General features: G+C 44.3%; 1 protein-coding gene across 1 annotated transcript in view; it reads right to left on the reverse strand.

The window, feature by feature from the left end:
• Positions 1–21285, reverse strand: part of LOC112239372 (inactive carboxypeptidase-like protein X2) — a 97097-nt gene that overhangs the window by 25004 nt on the left and 50808 nt on the right. The window contains exons 5-12 of the mRNA XM_042315463.1: positions 17464–17552; positions 17410–17424; positions 15400–15525; positions 9537–9625; positions 5642–5765; positions 4913–5109; positions 1254–1433; positions 148–445 (exon numbers count right to left, since the gene is read on the reverse strand). Coding sequence (XP_042171397.1) covers positions 148–445; positions 1254–1433; positions 4913–5109; positions 5642–5765; positions 9537–9625; positions 15400–15525; positions 17410–17424; positions 17464–17552 — 1118 coding nt within the window. The remainder of the gene's footprint in view (positions 1–147; positions 446–1253; positions 1434–4912; positions 5110–5641; positions 5766–9536; positions 9626–15399; positions 15526–17409; positions 17425–17463; positions 17553–21285) is intronic.

Here is a 21285-nt window from a genome sequence, read left to right on the forward strand (position 1 = left end):
AATATATTAATTTAATTGAATCAGAGATTAATTTAAATGAATTGAAATGAACTGAACTGAATTGAACTGAACTGAAATTAATTGAACTGAACTGAACTGAAATGAATTGAACTGAAATGAATTGAATGGGAAAACAACAACACTAACTCCCTGCCGCGGTGTGCCAGGACGCCCCGTTGATGGTGCCATCTTCCTTGGCAAAGTCCTCGGTGTGGCAGACTCGCCGTCTGGCGTCGGTCATCAGGCGGTGGGTGGATGCGTAGGAGAAGGCGAGCCAGCGGAAGACGTGGTCGTCTGGGGTGGGGGTCTGCTCCCTGGATACACCCTGGGAACGGGTCCTGTCGTAGGGGAAGGTCACCACCAACTCCCCTCCCTGGAGGTTACCACCCAGGACAAACGGGATCTTCTCCATCCAGGAGACCAGAGCACGCGTCTCTGCTGCTACCTGAGGAGAGGAGAGGAGAGGGAGGAGAGGAGAGGGAGAGAGGAGAGGAGAGGAGAGGAGAGGAGAGGAGAGGAGAGGAGAGGAGAGGAGAGGAGAGAGGAGAGGAGAGGAGAAAAAGGGAATGGGAGGAAAGAGGAGAAAGGAGAGGAGGAGAAAGAGGAAAGGAGGAGAGAAAGAGAGGAGAGGAGAGGGGAGAAGTGAGGAGGAAAACCAGAAGTCCTCTATCTGTCATAGTGACAGGATGAGAACCAGAAGTCCCCTATCTGTCATGGAGTCATAGTGACAGGATAAGAACCAGAAGTCCTCGATCTGTTATGGAGTCATAGTGACAGGATGAAAACCAGAAGTCCTCTATCTGTCATGGAGTCATAGTGACAGGATGAGAACCAGAAGTCCTCTATCTGTCATGGAGTCATAGTGACAGGATGAAAACCAGAAGTCCTCTATCTGTCATGGAGTCATAGTGACAGGATGAGAACCAGAAGTCCTCTATCTGTCATGGAGTCATAGTGACAGGATGAGAACCAGAAGTCCTTTATCTGTCATAGTGATAGGATGAGAACCAGAAGTTCATTTGGACAAATCACAATTTCACAGGTGCTCGCATCTTTCGAATTTCGTAAGTGGGAGGGACATTTGGCCCAGAGAGGGGCTCGAATCTGGCTGCAAGTTTCCATTAAGGAGGGTGGTGACTTCGCTAGTCTCAATAGTATCTTTTCTCATTTTTCTTTTTTAGTTCTGGATGTCTGAGATTCCCCTATCAATGTCTTTCGAAAACTCCTCAGAATCTTGTGTGGCATTTACTGACCGTGGAGTTCTTGGACTGATACCATTCGGGAATGGGCACATGGTGGTTGAGCATCTTCCTGGGGATCCATTTCTTTGTTTCAGCCTCCCACAGGATGGAGTTGAGGTCAGGGAAGTTATGGTGGATGTCTACTCCGTCCTGACTCCACCGACCCAGGGACCAGCCACTCAGCTCTGAACCCTGAGGGACAACGGGAGAGTGACACATGGTGACACGTGAGAGCAGATAATTAAGACATGAGGTCCCCAAATGGTTTAAAATTAATTAAGGATAAAAAGTTATCATTCAAAAAAAAAACTATACTATATATATTCACAGAACAAATAATTGATTAAAACACAATGCTTTGTAATGAAGGTCTACAGTAGCCTCAGCAGCACTCTGTAGGGTAGCACCATGGTGTAGCAGGAGGACAGCTAGCTTCTGTCCTCCTCTGGGTACATTGACTTCAATACAAAACCTAGGAGGCTCATGGTTCTCACCCCCTTCCATAGACTTACACAGTAATTACGACAACTTCCGGAGGATGCCCTCCACCAACCTATCAGAGTTCTTGCAGCATGAACTGACATGTTGTCCACCCAATCAAAGGGTCAGAGAATTAATCTAGTACTGAAAGCATAAGCTACAGCTAGCTAGCACTGTGGTGAGTAGTTGACTCAAAGACAATAGTTGAACAGTTTTGAACAAATTCATTTCTTCAAAAATGAAGGAGAAACAAGTGAGGGAGAGAGAGAGAGAGAGAGATAGCTGTATTTAGTTGTCATTTTTTAAACTTCCACTTACTTAGCTAGCGAATGCAGCTAGCTAGTTTAGCATACTCAAACACTCGGTTCAAATGGAGAGTGATGCTATGTTAGCTAGCTAGTTTAGCCTGCTCAAACAGAGAGGGATGCTATGTTAGCTAACTAGCTTAGCCTGCTCAAACACATCTGTTCAAACAGAGAGGGATGCTATGTTAGCTAGCTAGTTTAGCCTGCTCAAACAGAGAGGGATGCTATGTTAGCTAGCTAGTTTAACCTGCTCAAACAGAGAGGGATGCTATGTTAGCTAGCTAGTTTAGCCTGCTCAAACAGAGACGGATGCTATGTTAGCTAGCTAGTTTAGCCTGCTCAAACACATCTGTTCAAACAGAGAGGGATGATATGTTAGCTAGTTGGAACTGGAACACAAGTCAAGTTAAAGCTTTTGGTTTTATTAATTTATTGCCACAGGGGCCCGCCAATGTAACTGCTAAACTGCTTGCTGACTGTACACTGTACTGTATGATTGTAGCATGTTTACTAACGTGTTAGTTCTAGTAGCTATGTTGACCATGACGTTAGCTAATACGGTGAAAATGATGTAGGCTGTGTGTAGTGGTTATGATATGAAGGTTTGTCTTGGAAATGTTCTTTCATCTGGTCACAGAGGGCTGATGTGTTGTGCACTGAAGTCCACAAACGAAGGGAAATGCGAAGCGCGTGCAAAGCTGGCATCAAGACAAATGGTGGCTACTTTGAAGAGAACCTCAAATATAAAATATATTTTGAATTGTTTAACACTTTTTTGGTTACTACATGATTCCATATGTGTTATTGCATAGTTTTGATGTCTTCACTATTATTCTACAATGTAGAAAATAGTAAAAAATTAAGAAAAACCTTTGAATGAGTAAGTGTGTCCAAACCTATAACTGCTACAGTATATAGTATGTATACACTGGATGTAGAAGCCCAAGTGTTGTTGTTCATTAGTTTAGTCCAATCAGGGGAGGGATGGTAGGGTTATAATTAGATTAGTCCAATCAGGGGAGGGAAGGTAGGGTTATAATTAGTTTAGTCCAATCAGGGGAGGGATGGTAGGGTTAGGGGAACATAATAAAGAACAGAAATATATATAATTAGTTTAGTCCAATCAGGGGAGGGATGGTAGGGTTATAATTAGTTTAGTCCAATCAGGGGAGGGATGGTAGGGTTAGGGCAAAATAATAAAGAACAGAAATATATTTAATTAGTTTAGTCCAATCAGGGGAGGGATGGTAGGGTTATAATTAGTTTAGTCCAATCAGAGGAGGGATGGTAGGGTTAGGGGAACATAATAAAGAACATAAATATATTTAATTAGTTTAGTCCAATCAGGGGAGGGATGGTAGGGTTATAATTAGTTTAGTCCAATCAGGGGAGGGATGGTAGGGTTAGGGGAACATAATAAAGAACAGAAATATATTTTAAAAAGAGATGTGTACGTACAGTGGGGAAAAGAAGTATTTGATTCACTGCTGATTTTGCAGGTTTTCCTACTTACAAAGCATGTAGAGGTCTGTAATTTCTATCATAGGTACACTTCAGCTGTGAGAGACGGAATCTAAAACAAACATCCAGAAAATCACATTGTATGATTTTTAAGTAATTAATTTGCATTTTATTGCATGACACAAGTATTTGATCACCTACCAACCAGTAAGAATTCCAGCTCTCACAGACCTGTTAGTTTTTCTTTAAGAAGCCCTCCTGTTCGCCACTCATTACCTGTATTAACTGCACCTGTTTGAACTCGTTACCTGTATAAAAGACACCTGTCCACACACTCAATCAAACAGACTCCAACCTCTCCACAATGGCCAAGACCAGACAGCTGTGTAAGGACATTAGGGATAAAATTGTAGACCTGCACAAGGCTGGGATGGGCTACAGGACAATAGGCAATCAGCTTGGTGAGAAGGCAACAACTGTTGGCGCAATTATTAGAAAATGGAAGAAGTTCAAGATGACGGTCAATCACCCTCGGTCTGGGGCTCCATGCAAGATCTCACCTCGTGGGGCATCAATGATCATGAGGAAGGTGAGGGATCAGCCCAGAACTACACGGCAGGACCTGGTCAATGACCTGAAGAGAGCTGGGACGACAGTCTCAAAGAAAACCATTAGTAACACACTACGCCGTCATGGATTAAAATCCTGCAGCGCACGCAAGGTCCCCCTGCTCAAGCCAGCGCATGTCCAGGCCCATCTGAAGTTTGCCAATGACCATCTGGATGATCCAGAGGAGGAATGGGAGAAGGTCATGTGGTCTGATGAGACAAAAATAGAGCTTTTTGGTCTAAACTCCACTCGCCGTGTTTGGAGGAAGAAGAAGGATGAATACAACCCCAAGAACACCATCCTAACCGTGAAGCATGGAGGTGGAAACATCATTCTTTGGGGATGCTTTTATGCAAAGGGGACAGGATGACTGCACCGTATTGAGAGGAGGATGGATGGGGCCATGTATCGCGAGATCTTGGCCAACAACCTCTATCCCTCAGTAAGAGCATTGAAGATGGCTTGGTGAATGACAGTAACCTAAACCTATCACTGTTACATTGAACTGGGTGAATGGAATATGAGCGACAGTTATCCAACATGCTGTAATAGAAATAAGGAAGGAGTCACCCTCCCTCATCCTAAATGGCACCAGCCTCCACTGGAATCCCTGGAGAGGATTCTTTGAACTTCTGAGTTTGAAGAGGAGAATCTTTCATCTGACGATCACATGGCTGACAAGCAAAAGACCCTCCACACGTGTCCCAGAAGAGTCCGTTGTATCCGTGGTATGTTTCAGTACAGCCTTAATGATGCTGTCAATATTTGTAATATCAGCTGTGGGGTTTTGGGGGTCTTTCGGACACGCACACCTACCACTTCAAGGGCTTTGTCGTAACCGTCGGGGTTGACGGAGGGGAGCAGGTGTATCCTGGTCTCGTGCACCAGGTGACGTATCCGTGGGCTCCCCGACAGATACTCCTGACACATGAACTGCATCAGCAGCAGGAGCAGCTCTCGGCCCAGCACCTCGTTACCATGGGAACCGGCCGTGTAGCGGAACTCTGGTTCACCTGGGAGAGGAGGGAGGGAGGGAGGGAGGGAGAGAGGGAGGGAGAGAGGGTAGGGAGGGAGGGAGAGGAAGAGAGGGAGGGGAGAGGGAGGGGGAGGAGAGGGGGAGGGAGGGAGGGAGAGAGGGAGAGGAGGGAGGGAGGGAGGGAGGGAGGGAGGGAGGGAGGGAGGGAGGGAGGGAGGGAGGGAGGGAGGGAGGGAGGGAGGGAGGGAGAGGAGAGGGAGGGAGGGAGGGAGGGGGAGGGGGAGGGAGGGAGGGGGGGGAGAGAGGGAGAGGGAGGGAGGGAGGGAGGGAGGGAGGGGGAGGGAGAGGAGGGAGGAGGGAGGGAGGGAGGGAGAGAGGGAGGGAGAGAGGGAGAGAGGGAGGGAGGAAGAGAGAAGAGAGAGAGAACAAAATGTGAAAAGGCGTATGATGAATAGATTAAACATTTTATGTAATAATACAACAATGTTCACCACTTGAACCCAGAGAACTTTACTTCTAGGAATGAATCAAGGATAAAGATCCTATCAGAGCCCTTTCTCTGGTCTTACCTGGTTCATGCTCTCCGGGGTTGTCTGAGATCTCGATGGCGTAGAGTTTCTGTCCGCTGTGGCTCTTGCCGATGTTATAGATCCTTGTGATGTTGGGGCACATCTCATTAACCACCTTCATCAGCTGTAGAGCCAGTAGAGAACACCTCATTAACCACCTTCATCAGCTGTAGAGAACACCTCATTAACCACCTTCATCAGCTGTAGAGGCAGTAGAGAACACCTCATTAACCACCTTCATCAGCTGTAGAGCCAGTAGAGAACACCTCATTAACCTAACCCCCTTCATCGGCTGTAGAGCCAGTAGAGCACACCTCATTAATCACCTTCATCAGCTGTAGAGCCAGTAGAGAACACCTCATTAATCACCTTCATCAGCTGTAGAGCCAGTAGAGAACACCTCATTAATCATCTTCATCGGCTGTAGAGCCAGTAGAGAACACCTCATTAACCACCTTCATCAGCTGTAGAGAACACCTCATTAACCCCCTTCATCAGCTGTAGAGAACACCTCATTAACCACCTTCATCGGCTGTAGAGCCAGTAGAGAACACCTCATTAACCCCCTTCATCAGCTGTAGAGAACACCTCATTAATCATCTTCACCGGCTGTAGAGCCAGTAGAGAACACCTCATTAACCACCTTCATCAGCTGTAGAGCCAGTAGAGCACACCTCATTAACCACCTTCATCAGCTGTAGAGCCAGTAGAGCACACCTCATTAACCCCCTTCATCGGCTGTAGAGCCAGTAGAGAACACCTCATTAACCCCCTTCATCAGCTGAACACCTCATTAACCTAACCCCGTTCATCGGCTGTAGAGCCAGTAGAGCACACCTCATTAACCTAACCCCCTTCATCGGCTGTAGAGCCAGTAGAGCACACCTCATTAATCACCTTCATCAGCTGTAGAGAACACCTCATTAACCACCTTCATCAGCTGTAGAGCCAGTAGAGAATACCTCATTAACCACCTTCATCAGCTGTAGAGCCAGTAGAGAACACCTCATTAACCACCTTCATCGGCTGTAGAGCCAGTAGAGAACAAGAGTCCCAGAGTTTTCAGTAGGCCTTCCACGTGGCGAAATTGATTTCAGATATGTTGTTTCGCTGCTTACTTAGCGGGCTACCACTTTCCTCCCGATTCTGCCCATACCTGGGGCCAACTCTGCCTTGCTAGCACACGTGACTGCCCTCCCTGAAGCTTCTCACCAGTCGGGCCCCAAGCGAAAGGCTAACTATTCGCTGGCTCTATAAGGGGGACACTAAAGGCTGAGGAGTTAATTTCACACATCCCCCATGAGCTACAACAGCATCACTCCACTGTGATAATGTAATATATTTTTTATCATATAACATATTACCAAATGTTTCATTTTCATAACAAGACTCTAATAAAGTACATTGTTACCACTTAACTGTTTATTGGTTTAAACTGGCTCTCTCCAGAGCATAGACTGGGTTCCTCCCTTTCACTTACAGTGTCTGCCCAGCATTACTCTGTGCTGTAGTGTAGTGTCTGCCCAGCATTACTCTGTGGCGTAGTGTAGTGTCTGCCCAGCATTACTCTGTGGTGTAGTGCAGTGTCTGCCCAGCATTACTCTGTGGTGTAGTGCAGTGTCTGCCCAGCATTACTCTGTGGTGTAGTGTAGTATCTGCCCAGCATTACTCTGTGGTGTAGTATCTGCCCAGCATTACTCTGTGGTGTAGTGCAGTGTCTGCCCAGCATTACTCTGTGGTGTAGTGTAGTGTCTGCCCAGCATTACTCTGTGGTGTAGTGTAGTATCTGCCCAGCATTACTCTGTGGTGTAGTGTAGTGTCTGCCCAGCATTACTCTGTGGTGTAGTGTAGTATCTGCCCAGCATTACTCTGTGATGTAGTGTAGTGTCTGCCCAGCATTACTCTGTGGTGTAGTGTAGTATCTGCCCAGCATTACTCTGTGGTGTAGTGTCTGCCCAGCATTACTCTGTGGTGTAGTGTCTGCCCAGCATTACTCTGTGGTGTAGTGTAGTATCTGCCCAGCATTACTCTGTGGTGTAGTGTAGTGTCTGCCCAGCATTACTCTGTGGTGTAGTGCAGTGTCTGCCCAGCATTACTCTGTGGTGTAGTGTAGTGTCTGCTCAGCATTACTCTGTGGTGTAGTGTAGTGTCTGCCCAGCATTACTCTGTGGTGTAGTGCAGTATATGCCCAGCATTACTCTGTGATGTAGTGTAGTGTCTGCTCAGCATTACTCTGTGGTGTAGTATAGTATCTGCCCAGCATTACTCTGCGGTGTAGTGTCTGCCCAGCATTACTCTGTGATGTAGTGCAGTGTCTGCCCAGCATTACTCTGTGGTGTAGTGTCTGCCCAGCATTACTCTGTGGTGTAGTGTACAGTGTCTGCCCAGCATTACTCTGTGGTGTAGTGCAGTGTCTGCCCAGCATTACTCTGTGGTGTAGTGTCTGCCCAGCATTACTCTGTGGTGTAGTGTCTGCCCAGCATTACTCTGTGGTGTAGTGTAGTGTCTGCCCAGCATTACTCTGTGGTGTAGTGCAGTGTCTGCCCAGCATTACTCTGTGGTGTAGTATAGTATCTGCCCAGCATTACTCTGTGGTGTAGTGTCTGCCCAGCATTACTATGTGGTGTAGTGTCTGCCCAGCATTACTCTGTGGTGTAGTGTCTGCCCAGCATTACTCTGTGATGTAGTACAGTGTCTGCCCAGCATTACTCTGTGGTGTAGTGTCTGCCCAGCATTACTCTGTGGTGTAGTGTCTGCCCAGCATTACTCTGTGGTGTAGTGTCTTCCCAGCATTACTCTGTGGTGTAGTGTCTTCCCAGCATTACTCTGTGGTGTAGTGCAGTGTCTGCCCAGCATTACTCTGTGATGTAGTGCAGTGTCTGCCCAGCATTACTCTGTGATGTAGTGCAGTGTCTACCCAGCATTACTCTGCGGTGTAGTGTAGTATCTGCCCAGCATTACTCTGTGGTGTAGTGTAGTGTCTGCCCAGCATTACTCTGTGGTGTAGTGTAGTGTCTGCCCAGCATTACTCTAGTGTCTGTGTAGTGTAGTGTCTGCCCAGTCTAGCAGTGTCTGCCCAGCATTACTCTGTGGTGTAGTGTCTGCCCAGCATGTGGTGTAGTGTAGTGTCTGCCCAGCATTACTCTGTGGTGTAGTGTAGTGTCTGCCCAGCATTGGGTGTAGTGTCTGCCCAGCATTACTCTGTGTGTAGTGTAGTGTCTGCCCAGCAAACTGTGTAGTGTAGTGTCTGCCCAGCATTACTCTGTGGTGTAGTGTAGTCTGAACAGCATTACTCTGTGGTGTAGTAGTGTCTGCCCAGCATTACTCTGTGGTATAGTGTCTGTCCAGAGCTAGATAGGTCTGCCCAGCATTACTCTGTGATGTGTACAGTGTCTGCCCAGCATTACTCTGTGGTGTAGTGTCTGTGTCTGCCCAGCATTACTCTGTGGTGTAGCAGTGTCTGCCCAGCATTACTCTGTGACAGTAGTGTCTGCCCAGCATTACTCTGTGGTAGTGCAGTGTCTGCCCAGCATTACTCTGTGGTAAAGTGTCTGCCCAGCATTACTCTGTGTGTAGTGCAGTGTCTGCCCAGCATTACTCTGTGATGTGTAGTGTCTGCCCAGCATTACTCTGGTGTAGTGTCAGTATCTGCCCAGCATTACTCTGTGGTGTAGTGTAGTGTCTGCCCAGCATTACTCTGTGGTGTAGTGTCTGCCCAGCATTACTCCTGTAGTGTCTGCCCAGCATTACTCTGTGGTGTAGTGTAGTATCTGCCCAGCATTACTCTGTGGTGTAGTGCAGTGTCTGCCCAGCATTACTCTGTGGTGTAGTACAGTGTCTGCTTAGCATTACTCTGTGGTGTAGTGTAGTATCTGTTCAGCATTACTATACTTACATGCCTCATCTCTTTGTAGCTGTGATGTTTGAAGTCCAGGTTGTCTGTTGTTGTGATCTCATTCCGTCTGTGGTAATAGTTCTGAGAGTCTGACAACAAACACATCCCATATCAAGTCATTGAACAAATCACTATATCAACAACAGTATATGTGTCAACTCAAGAGCTAGATAGGTCTGATAGTGATCAATGGGTTACAGTCACGATACCACAAAATGGAGGTTGGTGTCACCTGAATTGGGAAGGACAGGCATGTGGTAATGACTGGAGTGGAATTAGTGGAATGGTATCAAATACATTTAAAAAAAACGTGGTTTCCATGGTTTCCACGTGTTAGATGCCGTTCCATTGGCTCAGTTCCAGACATTATTAAGAGCCGTCCTCCCTTCAGCAGCCTCCTGTGGTATATTCCCCTGTAAAGACATTCAGACCCCTGTCAATTTACTATCTTAGGTTCTAAGTGCATTAGTGACGCCTTAGATTGAGCATTCAGCCCCCTATCACTTTCGGTCCATGGAAAAGGACCTAACTTTTTAATATTGTTTTTTGGGGGGCACCCCCCCAAAGGTTTTTTTATTGTTTGTAAAACTTGTTGAGAGCTCTCAAGTGTTTTAGCTTTACTATCTTAGGCTTTAAGGTATATAGTTGCCTTCGGAAAGCATTCAGACCCCTGTCACTTTACTATCTTAGGCTTTAAGGTATATAGTTGCCTTCGGAAAGCATTCAGACCCCTGTCACTTTACTATCTTAGGCTTTAAGGTATATAGTGGCCTTCTGAAAGCATTCAGACCCCTGTCACTTTACTATCTTAGGCTTTAAGGTATATAGTGGCCTTCGGAAAGCATTCAGACCCCTGTCACTTTACTATCTTAGGCTTTAAGGTATATAGTGGCCTTCAGAAAGCATTCAGACCCCTGTCACTTTACTATCTTAGGCTTTAAGGTATATAGTGGCCTTCTGAAAGCATTCAGACCCCTGTCACTTTACTATACTATCACTTTACTATCTTAGGCTTTAAGGTATATAGTGGCCTTCTGAAAGCATTCAGACCCCTGTCACTTTACTATACTATCACTTTACTATCTTAGGCTTTAAGGTATATACATCCATTCTTCCAAGAAAGCATTCAGTCCTGTCCCTGTCCCTTTACTATCTTATTTTAAGGTATATAGTTTTTCTGTGTTATTGACTTGTTAATTGTTTATTCCATGTTTAACTCTGTGGTTGTCTGCATTCACACCCCTATCTTTATCTTGAGAACTATCTTGGCTTTAAGGGAAATAAAAAATAAATAAATAAATAGTGGCCTTCAGAAAGCATTCAGACCCCTGTCACTTTACTATCTTAGGCTTTAAGGTATATAGTGGCCTTCTGAAAGCATTCAGACCCCTGTCACTTTACTATCTACTATATATTTTCATCATAGGTACACTTCAACTATAAATAAATAAATACTTATTTTCCACCATCATTTGCAAATAAATTCATTAAAAATCCTACAATGTGATTTTCTGGATTTTTTTTCCTCATTTTGTCTGTCATAGTTGAAGTGTACCTATGATGAAAATTACAGGCCTCTCTCATCTTTTTAAGTGGGAGAACTTGCACAATTGGTGGCTAACTAAATACTTTTTTTACCCCACTGTATATAAAGTTGGAGTCGGAAGTTTACATACACCTTAGCCAAATATATTTAAACTCCGTTTTTCACAATTCCTGACATTTAATCCTAGTAAAAATTCCCTGTTTTAGGTCAGTTAGGATCACCACTTTATTTTAAGAATGTGAAATGTCAGAATAATAGTAGAGATAATTATATATTTCAGCTTTTATTTCTTCCATCACATTCCCAGACGGTCAGAAGTTTACATACTCAATTAATATTTGGTAGCATTGCCTTTAAATTGTTTAACTTGGGTCAATCGTTTTGGGTAGCCTTCCATAAGCTTCCCACAAAAAGTTGGGTGAATTTTGGCCCATTCCTCCTGACAGAGCTGGTCAGGTTTGTAGGCCTCCTTGCTCGCACACGCTTTTTCAGTTCTGCCCAAAAATGTTCTATAGGAATGAGGTCAGGGCTTTGTGATGGCCACTCCAATACCCTGACTTCGTTGTCCTTAAGCCATTTTGCCACAACTTTGGAAGTTTGCTTGGGGTCATTGTCCATTTGGAAGACCCATTTAACTTGGAAGCTTTAACTTCCTGACTGATGTCTTGAGATGTTGCTTCAATATATCCACAGAATTTTCCCACCTCATGATGCCATCTATTTTGTGAAGTGCACCAGTCCCTCCTGCAGCAAAGCACCCCCACAACATGATGTTGCCACCCCCGTGCTTCACGGTTGGGAGGGTGTTCTTCGGCTTGCAAGTCCCCCTTTTTTCCTCCAAACATAACGATGGTCATAATGGCCAAACAGTTATATTTTTGTTTCATCAGACCAGAGGACATTTCTCCAAAAAGTGTATTTCTTTCTGAGGTCTTGGCTGATTTCTATTGATTTTCCCATGATGTCAAGCAAAGAGGCACTGAGTTTGAAGGTAGGCCTTGAAATACATCCACAGGTACACCTCCAATTGACTGAAATTATGTCAATTAGCCTATCAGAAGCTTCTAAAGCCATGACAAAATTTTCTGGAATTTTCCAAGGCACAGTCAATTTAGTGTATGTAAACTTCTGACCCACTGGAATTGTGATACAGTGAATTATAAGTGAAATAATCTGTCTGTAAACAATTGTTGGAAAAATGACTTGTGTCATGCACGAAGTAGATGTCCTCACCAACTTGCCAAAACTATAGTTTGTTAACAGGAACGTTGTGGAGTCGTTGAAAAACAAGTTTTGATGACTATCTTCCCCCTGTATTGTTCATGGTCTTATCGACTTGTGGTAATACAGCGTCTTGTAGGCCTACATGCTACCCATACACCAACCCCTGTCTACTACTGCCATTCACCTTAACTTAATACACTGAGGCTAACTGGACAGTTTATTAGGTACACCACCCCCTGTCTACTACTGCCATTCACCTTAATACACTGAGGCCACTGGACAGTTTATTAGGTACACCACCCCCTGTCTACTACTGCCATTCACCTTAATACACTGAGGCCACTGGCCAGTTTATTAGGTACACCACCCCCTGTCTACTACTGCCATTCACCTTAATACACTGAGGCTAACTGGACAGTTTATTAGGTACACCACCCCCTGTCTACTACTGCCATTCACCTTAATACACTGAGGCTAACTGGACAGTTTATTAGGTACACCACCCCCTGTCTACTACTGCCATTCACCTTAATACACTGAGGCTAACTGGACAGTTTATTAGGTACACCACCCCCTGTCTACTACTGCCATTCACCTTAATACACTGAGGCTAACTGGACAGTTTATTAGGTACACCACCCCCTGTCTACTACTGCCATTCACCTTAATACACTGAGGCCACTGGCCAGTTTATTAGGTACACCACCCCCTGTCTACTACTGCCATTCACCTTAATACACTGAGGCTAACTGGACAGTTTATTAGGTACACCACCCCCTGTCTACTACTGCCATTCACCTTAATACACTGAGGCCACTGGCCAGTTTATTAGGTACACCACCCCCTGTCTACTACTGCCATTCACCTTAATACACTGAGGGCCACTGGACAGTTTATTAGGTACACCACCCCCTGTCTACTACTGCCATTCACCTTAATACACTGAGGCTAACTGGACAGTTTATTAGGGTCTACTACTGCCATTCACCTTAATACACTGAGGCTAACTGGACAGTTTATTAGGTACACCACCCCTTGTCTACTACTGCCATTCACCTTAATACACTGAGGCTAACTGGACAGTTTATTAGGTACACCACCCCCTGTCTACTACTGCCATTCACCTTAATACACTGAGGGTAACTGGCCAGTTTATTAGGTACACCACCCCCTGTCTAGAATCACACCACTACTGCCATTCACCTTAATTCACTGAATCACACAGCCAGTTTATTACACAGCAGGTACCACAGTACACCCCTGTCTACTACTGCCATTCACCTTTTAATACACTGAGGGCCACTGGTCAGTTTATTAGGTACACCACCCCCTGTCTACTACTGCCATTCACCTTTTAATACACTGAGGGCCACTGGTCAGTTTATTAGGTACACCAACACTATTCACCAAAATGGATCTCTCCTACAGAGAGTGAGTCATGTGGCCACGGCATGCTATATGAATGAGGTAGACAGTCATCACTGCATTCAGTGTTTGATTGAACATTAGAATGGGCCAAACGAGTGACCGAAGCGACTTTGAGCGTAATATGATCGTCGGTGCTAGGCGCGCCGGCTCCGTTATCTCAGAAACATCCGGCCTCCTGGGATTTTAAACGCACAACAGAGTCTAGGATTTACAGAGAAAGGTGCTACATACAAACAAACAGCATGCAGTCAGTGGCAGTCCTACACACAGCAGTTACCTAGTAGAATCACACAGTACACACAGCAGTTACCTAGTAGAATCACACAGTACACACAGCAGTTACCTAGTAGAGAAGTCAGCAGTTACAGGATACACAGCAGTTACCTAGTAGAATCACACGGGTCACAGCAGTTACCAGTAGAACACAGCAGTTACCTAGTAGAATCACACAGTACACACAGCAGTTACCTAGTAGAATCACACAGTACACACACAGCAGTTACCTAGTAGAATCACACAGTACACACACAGCAGTTACCTAGTAGAATCACACAGTACACACAGCAGTTACCTAGTAGAATCACACAGTACACACACAGCAGTTACCTAGTAGAATCACACAGTACACACAGCAGTTACCTAGTAGAATCACACAGTACACACACAGCAGTTATCAGGTAGAATCACACAGTACACAGCAGTTACCTAGTAGAATCACACAGCACACACACAGCAGTTACCTAGTAGAATCACACAGTACACACAGCAGTTACCTAGTAGAATCACACAGTACACACAGCAGTTACCTAGTAGAATAGAATCACACAGTACACACAGCAGTTACCTAGTAGAATCACACAGTACACACACAGTTACCTAGTAGAATTACAGCAGTTACCTAGTAGAATAGAATCACACAGTAGAATCACACACAGCAGCAGTTACCTAGTAGAATCACACAGCAGTTACACAGCAGTTACCTAGTAGAATCACACAGTACACACAGCAGTTACCTAGTAGAATCACACAGTACACACATAGCAGTTACCAGTAGAATCACACAGTTACACACACACAGTAGAATCACAGTTACCTAGTAGAATCACACAGTACACACAGCAGTTACCTAGTAGAATCACACAGTACACACAGCAGTTACCTAGTAGAATCACACAGTACACACAGCAGTTACCTAGTAGAATCACACAGTACACACAGCAGTTACCTAGTAGAATCACACAGTACACACACAGCAGTTACCTAGTAGAATCACACAGTACACACAGCAGTTACCTAGTAGAATCACACAGTACACACAGCAGTTACCTAGTAGAATCACACAGTACACACAGCAGTTACCTAGTAGAATCACACAGTACACACAGCAGTTACCTAGTAGAATCACACAGTACACACAGCAGTTACCTAGTAGAATCACACAGTACACACACAGCAGTTACCTAGTAGAATCACACAGTACACACAGCAGTTACCTAGTAGAATCACACAGTACACACAGCAGTTATTGGGTAGAATCACACAGTACACACACAGCAGTTACCTAGTAGAATCACACAGTACACACACAGCAGTTATTGGGTAGAATCAAACAGTTACACACAGCAGTTACCTAGTAGAATCACACAGTACACACATATCAGGTACCTGGCATGGGACATCCCAGGATCTCCACTCTCATACAGATGCTGCCACGGTTGAACCAGGAACGAGGGTTGACCCTGATGTAACGGGCCACGGCAGCCACAGGAAACAGTACATCTATGGACCATGGTAATACAGTACATCTATGGACCATGGTAATGGACCATGGTAATACAGTACAATCTATGGACCATGGTAATACAGTACATCTATGGACCATGGTAATACAGTACATCTATGGACCATAGTAATACAGTACATCTATGGACCATGGTAATACAGTACATCTATGGACCATGGTAATACATCTATGGACCATGGTAATACATCTATGGACCATGGTAATACAGTACATCTATGGACCATGGTAATACAGTACATCTATGGACCATGGTAATACAGTACATCTATGGACCATGGTAATACATCTATGGACCATGGTAATACAGTACATCTATGGACCATGGTAATACAGTACATCTATGGACCATGGTAATACAGTACATCTATGGACCATGGTAATACATCTATGGACCATGGTAATACATCTATGGACCATGTAATACAGTACATCTATGGACCAGTAATACATCTATGGACCATGGTAATACAGTACATCTATGGACCATGGTAATACAGTACATCTATGGACCATGGTAATACAGTACATCTATGGACCATGGACCATGGTAATACAGTACATCTATGGACCATGGTAATACAGTACATCTATGGACCATGGTAATACAGTACATCTATGGACCATGGTAATACAGTACATCTATGGACCATGGTAATACAGTACATCTATGGACCATGGTAATACAGTACATCTATGGACCATGGTAATACAGTACATCTATGGACCATGGTAATACAGTACATCTATGGACCATGGTAATACAGTACATCTATGGACCATGGTAATACAGTACATCTATGGACCATGGTAATACAGTACATCTATGGACCATGGTAATACAGTACCATCTATGGACCATGGTAATACAGTACATCTATGGACCATGGTAATACAGTACATCTATGGACCATGGTACAGTACATCTATGGACCATGGTAATACAGTACATCTATGGACCATGGTAATACAGTACATCTATGGACCATGGTAATACATCATCTATGGACCATGGTAATACAGTACATCTATGGACCATGGTAATACAGTACATCTATGGACCATGGTAATACAGTACATCTATGGACCATGGTAATACAGTACATCTATGGACCATACAGTACATCTATGGACCATGGTAATACATACATCTATGGACCATGGTAATACAGTACATCTATGGACCATAGTAATACAGTACATCTATGGACCATGGTAATACAGTACATCTATGGACCATGGTAATACAGTACATCTATGGACCATGGTAATACAGTACATCTATGGACCATGGTAATTCTTACTTAGATGACGCTAATGACATTGGAATCTGATCAATATGATCCAAGAAACAAACTCTTCCAGAATGTTCCGACAAAGTGTGAACTGCTGTAACAACTATGCCTCAATGATCTCCACCCCAATCATATCTATTGATCTCCACCCCAATCATATCTATTGATCTCCATCCCAATCATATCTATTGATCTGCACCCCAATCATATCTATTGATCTCCATCCCAATCATATCTATTGATCTCATCCCAATCATAGCTATTGATCTCCACCCCAATCATATCTATTGATCTCATCCCAATCATATCTATTGATCTCCACTCCAAACATATATATTGATCTCCATCCCAATCATATCTATTGATCTCCATCCCAATCATAGCTATTGATCTCATCCCAATCATATCTATTTATCTCCATCCCAATCATAGCTATTGATCTCATCCCAATCATATCTATTGATCTCCATCCCAATCATAGCTATTGATCTCCACTCCAAACATATCTATTGATCTCCACCCCAATCATATCTATTGATCTCCTCCCCAATCATATCTATTGATCTCCATCCCAATCATAGCTATTGATCTCCACTCCAAACATATCTATTGATCATGATCTCAGCTAGCTACTCACCAGGTCTTGTGATCCATTCTTCAGAGTGACCCAGGTGTGACTGTCGTTGCTCACAAGGACCTTGTATGATGTCACCCAGTCGCTCCTAAAACGTGGCAGGAGAGAGAAAGTCCAGAAAGTGTAAGAAGAAGGAATGATTTTCAAGTGTTCAAAGCCGAGCTGGTCCATGCTGGACTGACCGTGTCCATATTAGGAAGCCAACGTCCATGGAAGCTGTGTCAGATTCACTAGGAGTTGGTGTCTTTTCCTAATACGGACACCATACATTTCTTAAAGTGAATTTAACTACAGGTGACAACTTTACAGTACAGATGTAGGATCATACTTTGATCAATCTTTTGTTGCTGAGAATTTTGCAGCAACGCAGGAAACGCAGATGAGATTTGTGATTTACATCAATTCTCTGAAAACCCCCAAATAACACACGGTTAATATTGAACTTTTCATGGAGCCTACTTTTGTCCAGCTAATAGCCTAACCACCGATCAAGCAACATTATGGACTAAACGGTCAAATGCTGTTACTGCATTTTTTTTTTTTTGCAATGACAATATAGGTCAAATTCTGATCCTATACCTGTAGCTAATCCACTAGGTAACAGCAAATATAATACGATCCATACCAGTAGATTTCAAATGTATTACGCCAATATATTTGTAAATATCTTCAGAGATCTTGTCCATATGAACATGTATACCGTTCTGAACCAGAACAATCCCAGCTTGTTCTACTTACAGTAACTGTCTCCTTCTGGGACCAATGCTGAAATATGGGCAGACACCTGGTTCTGGTTAGTGGAGCCACCATGTAGCTAATGGTATGAAAACTAAAAAAGAGAATTCTACTATGCACGGCTGGCAGCACAGCCAACACACACACACACACACACACACACACACACACACACACACACACACACACACACACAAAATCGTTCCATCAGAAACAATTGCTTGTGAGTGCCTTTAATATTGTAAAATATTACTGTTCTCCGATATTTAATTCATGGGTTTTAAATGTGTATGATTTGTTTGTTTTTTGCAAACACTATACAGATGTTGTATCTTAATTTGAGCCAGTTTGCTATAGCAGAAAAATAATCCTGCAACAGGAAATGTGAATTATTATGTGGATTATAATTAATGGACATTTTTATCGTCACGTTTGTCGTAAGAACTGGACCAAGGCGACTAAGACATTTATAGGGGTTGATACGTTTTTCATTAGGGCAAAGTCTGACATTTCAAACTTTAGAAGCCTTTTAAAAACTCAAATACACTACATGTTTGCATTCTCAGCAACAAACGAGTGATCAAATTAAGATCCTCCATCTGTCTATCCATTGTTTAGCTGGAATGGAATGTTTGTATCCTGTATATTTGACTGATATGTGGTTGTCTCACCTAGCTATCTTACTCTGGATAAGAGCATTTGCTAACTTAAGCAAATTTAACATTTAAATGTGTCACGATCGTCGATAGGAACGGACCAAAGCGCAGCGTGAGTTGAGATCCACATACTTATAGAGTGAAACTACAAAAAATAAATAAACATAACACGAACGTGAAAGCCGTAGTCCTCAAAACACGAACACAAACGATATTCCAAGATGCAGGTGGGAACAAAGGACGACTTAAGTATGATCCCCAATTAGAGACAACGATAATCAGCTGCCTCTAATTGGGAACCATACACACACACCAACATAGAAATATAATGACTAGAACACCCCCGAGTCACGCCCTGACCTAAAACACCATAGAGAACCCCGAGGGCTCTCCATGGTCAGGGCGTGACAGTACCCCTGCCCCCCAAAGGTGAAGACTCCGGCCGCAAAACCTGAAACCAGATGGGGAGGGTTGGGGGGGGGGTGACTAGCGTCGGTGGCGGCTCCGGTGTGGGTCTTAGCACCCGCCCAGACCACGGATCCGGCCATGGAGCAGGACTAGACGCAGTGGCTGGACTGGGCACCGGCGCAGAGGAAGGCTCTGGTCATGGAGCTGGGTTGGACACCGTGCCTAGACTGGGCATCGGCGCAGAGGAAGGCTCTGGTCATGGAGCTGGACTGGGCACCTGCGCAGGTTGCACTGGACTGATGACATGCTCCTCAGGGCGAATGTCGTGCAGAATACATCTAACCAACATATCTCTCTGTTCTCTCTCCTCCACACACACACCGACACCGACACCGACACACACACACACACACACACACAAGCGGTACGGTAGACGTCTCCTGGATAAAGATATCGACCCTGAGCCCGGGGTGAACGTATGGGGTGATGAGTCTGGTGCTGTAGGAATCCCCCAGTCCTGCTAATTAAAACTCTCTTTACAGTCAGACCTTTTCTAAATCTGGCAACATTAACAGATACCAGTTACAATAGAGCTACGTCACTACAGAAATATCATCTGTCTTTTCCACCTGGGGCGGCAGGGTAGCCTAGTGGTTAGAGCGTTGGAAGGTTGCAAGTTCAAACTCCCGAGCTGACAAGGTACAAATCTGTCGTTCTGTCCCTGAACAGGCAGTTAAACCCACTGTTCCAAGGCTGTCATTGAAAATAAGAATTTGTTCTCAACTGACTTGCCTGGTTAAATAAAGGTCAAATAAAAAAAAATAAAAAGCCCCCTGTGTCTTTCTTATGTGTTCTGTAATTCCAGATCAGCTGCTGGAGACGACTTGGGAAGGAAATGACAAAGGGGCGCTTTCTCAGCTCACCCCCCCCCCCTCCAATTCTGAAAATAACAAGCAGTTTTCTGAGAGAGCCATTAATTAAGAGCCTCCTTTTCCCAGTTAACCAGAACAAAGGGCAGAAGGTGTCAAATACGACCACAGGCTGCTGGGGAGAGTAGGGAGATTCTAACGGACGATGTGATCATCAGCAGAGAGAGAGTTAAATGGTTCTTCTTCACTAAACCAAAACAAGGGGAATTTAATTTGCTTAAAAACCTGTCAGTTGACGACAGTCTGTTAATTAGGTTTACTTAGATGTGCTTTCCTCGTTGGTCTATTTCAGTGGAAGAGTACTTGCTATTTGAGTATATTATATTACGGTTAGCATTGTGCTAAGTGGCTAAACGTGATCATATTGTTCATCAGCTTTATACAGGACCCCTGTAGGCCTGATGCTGCCTGAGAACAATGGTCTCCTTCATTAACCAATGAGGTCATTGGCTCACGGCGCTGGTTTCTGTTTAGTTCTCTTTTACATTTCTTTACTTTTTATTTGCTTTGGAGAAACTTGTGCTGTCTTGTCAGGACATTCTGGTGTCTTGTCAGGACATTCTGGTGTCTTGTCAGGACATTCTGGTGTCTTGTCAGGACATTCTGGTGTCTTGTCAGGACATTGTGGTGTCTTGTCAGGACATTGTGGTGTCTTGTCAGGACATTGTGGTGTCTTGTCAGGACATTGACAGGTGTCTTTCAGGACATTGTGGTGTCTTGTCAGGACATTCTGGTGTCTTGTCAGGACATTGTGGTGTCTTGTCAGGACATTCTGGTGTCTTGTCAGGACATTCTGGTGTCTTGTCAGGACATTGTGGTGTCTTGTCAGGACATTCTGGTGTCTTGTCATTGTGGTCTTGTCTTGTCAGGACATTCTGGTGTCTTGTCAGGACATTCAGGACATTGTGGTGTCTTGTCAGGACATTGAGGTGTCTTGTCAGGACATTGTGGTGTCTTGTCAGGACATTGTGGTGTCTTGTCAGGACATTGTGGTGTCTTGTCAGGACATTGTCTTGGTGTCTTGTCAGGACATTTGTGTCTTGTCAGGACATTGTGGTGTCTTGTCAGGACATTGTGGTGTCTTGTCAGGACA

Source organism: Oncorhynchus tshawytscha, unplaced genomic scaffold (genome assembly GCF_018296145.1).
Source record: "Oncorhynchus tshawytscha isolate Ot180627B unplaced genomic scaffold, Otsh_v2.0 Un_contig_2854_pilon_pilon, whole genome shotgun sequence".
Taxonomy (NCBI): domain Eukaryota; kingdom Metazoa; phylum Chordata; class Actinopteri; order Salmoniformes; family Salmonidae; genus Oncorhynchus; species Oncorhynchus tshawytscha.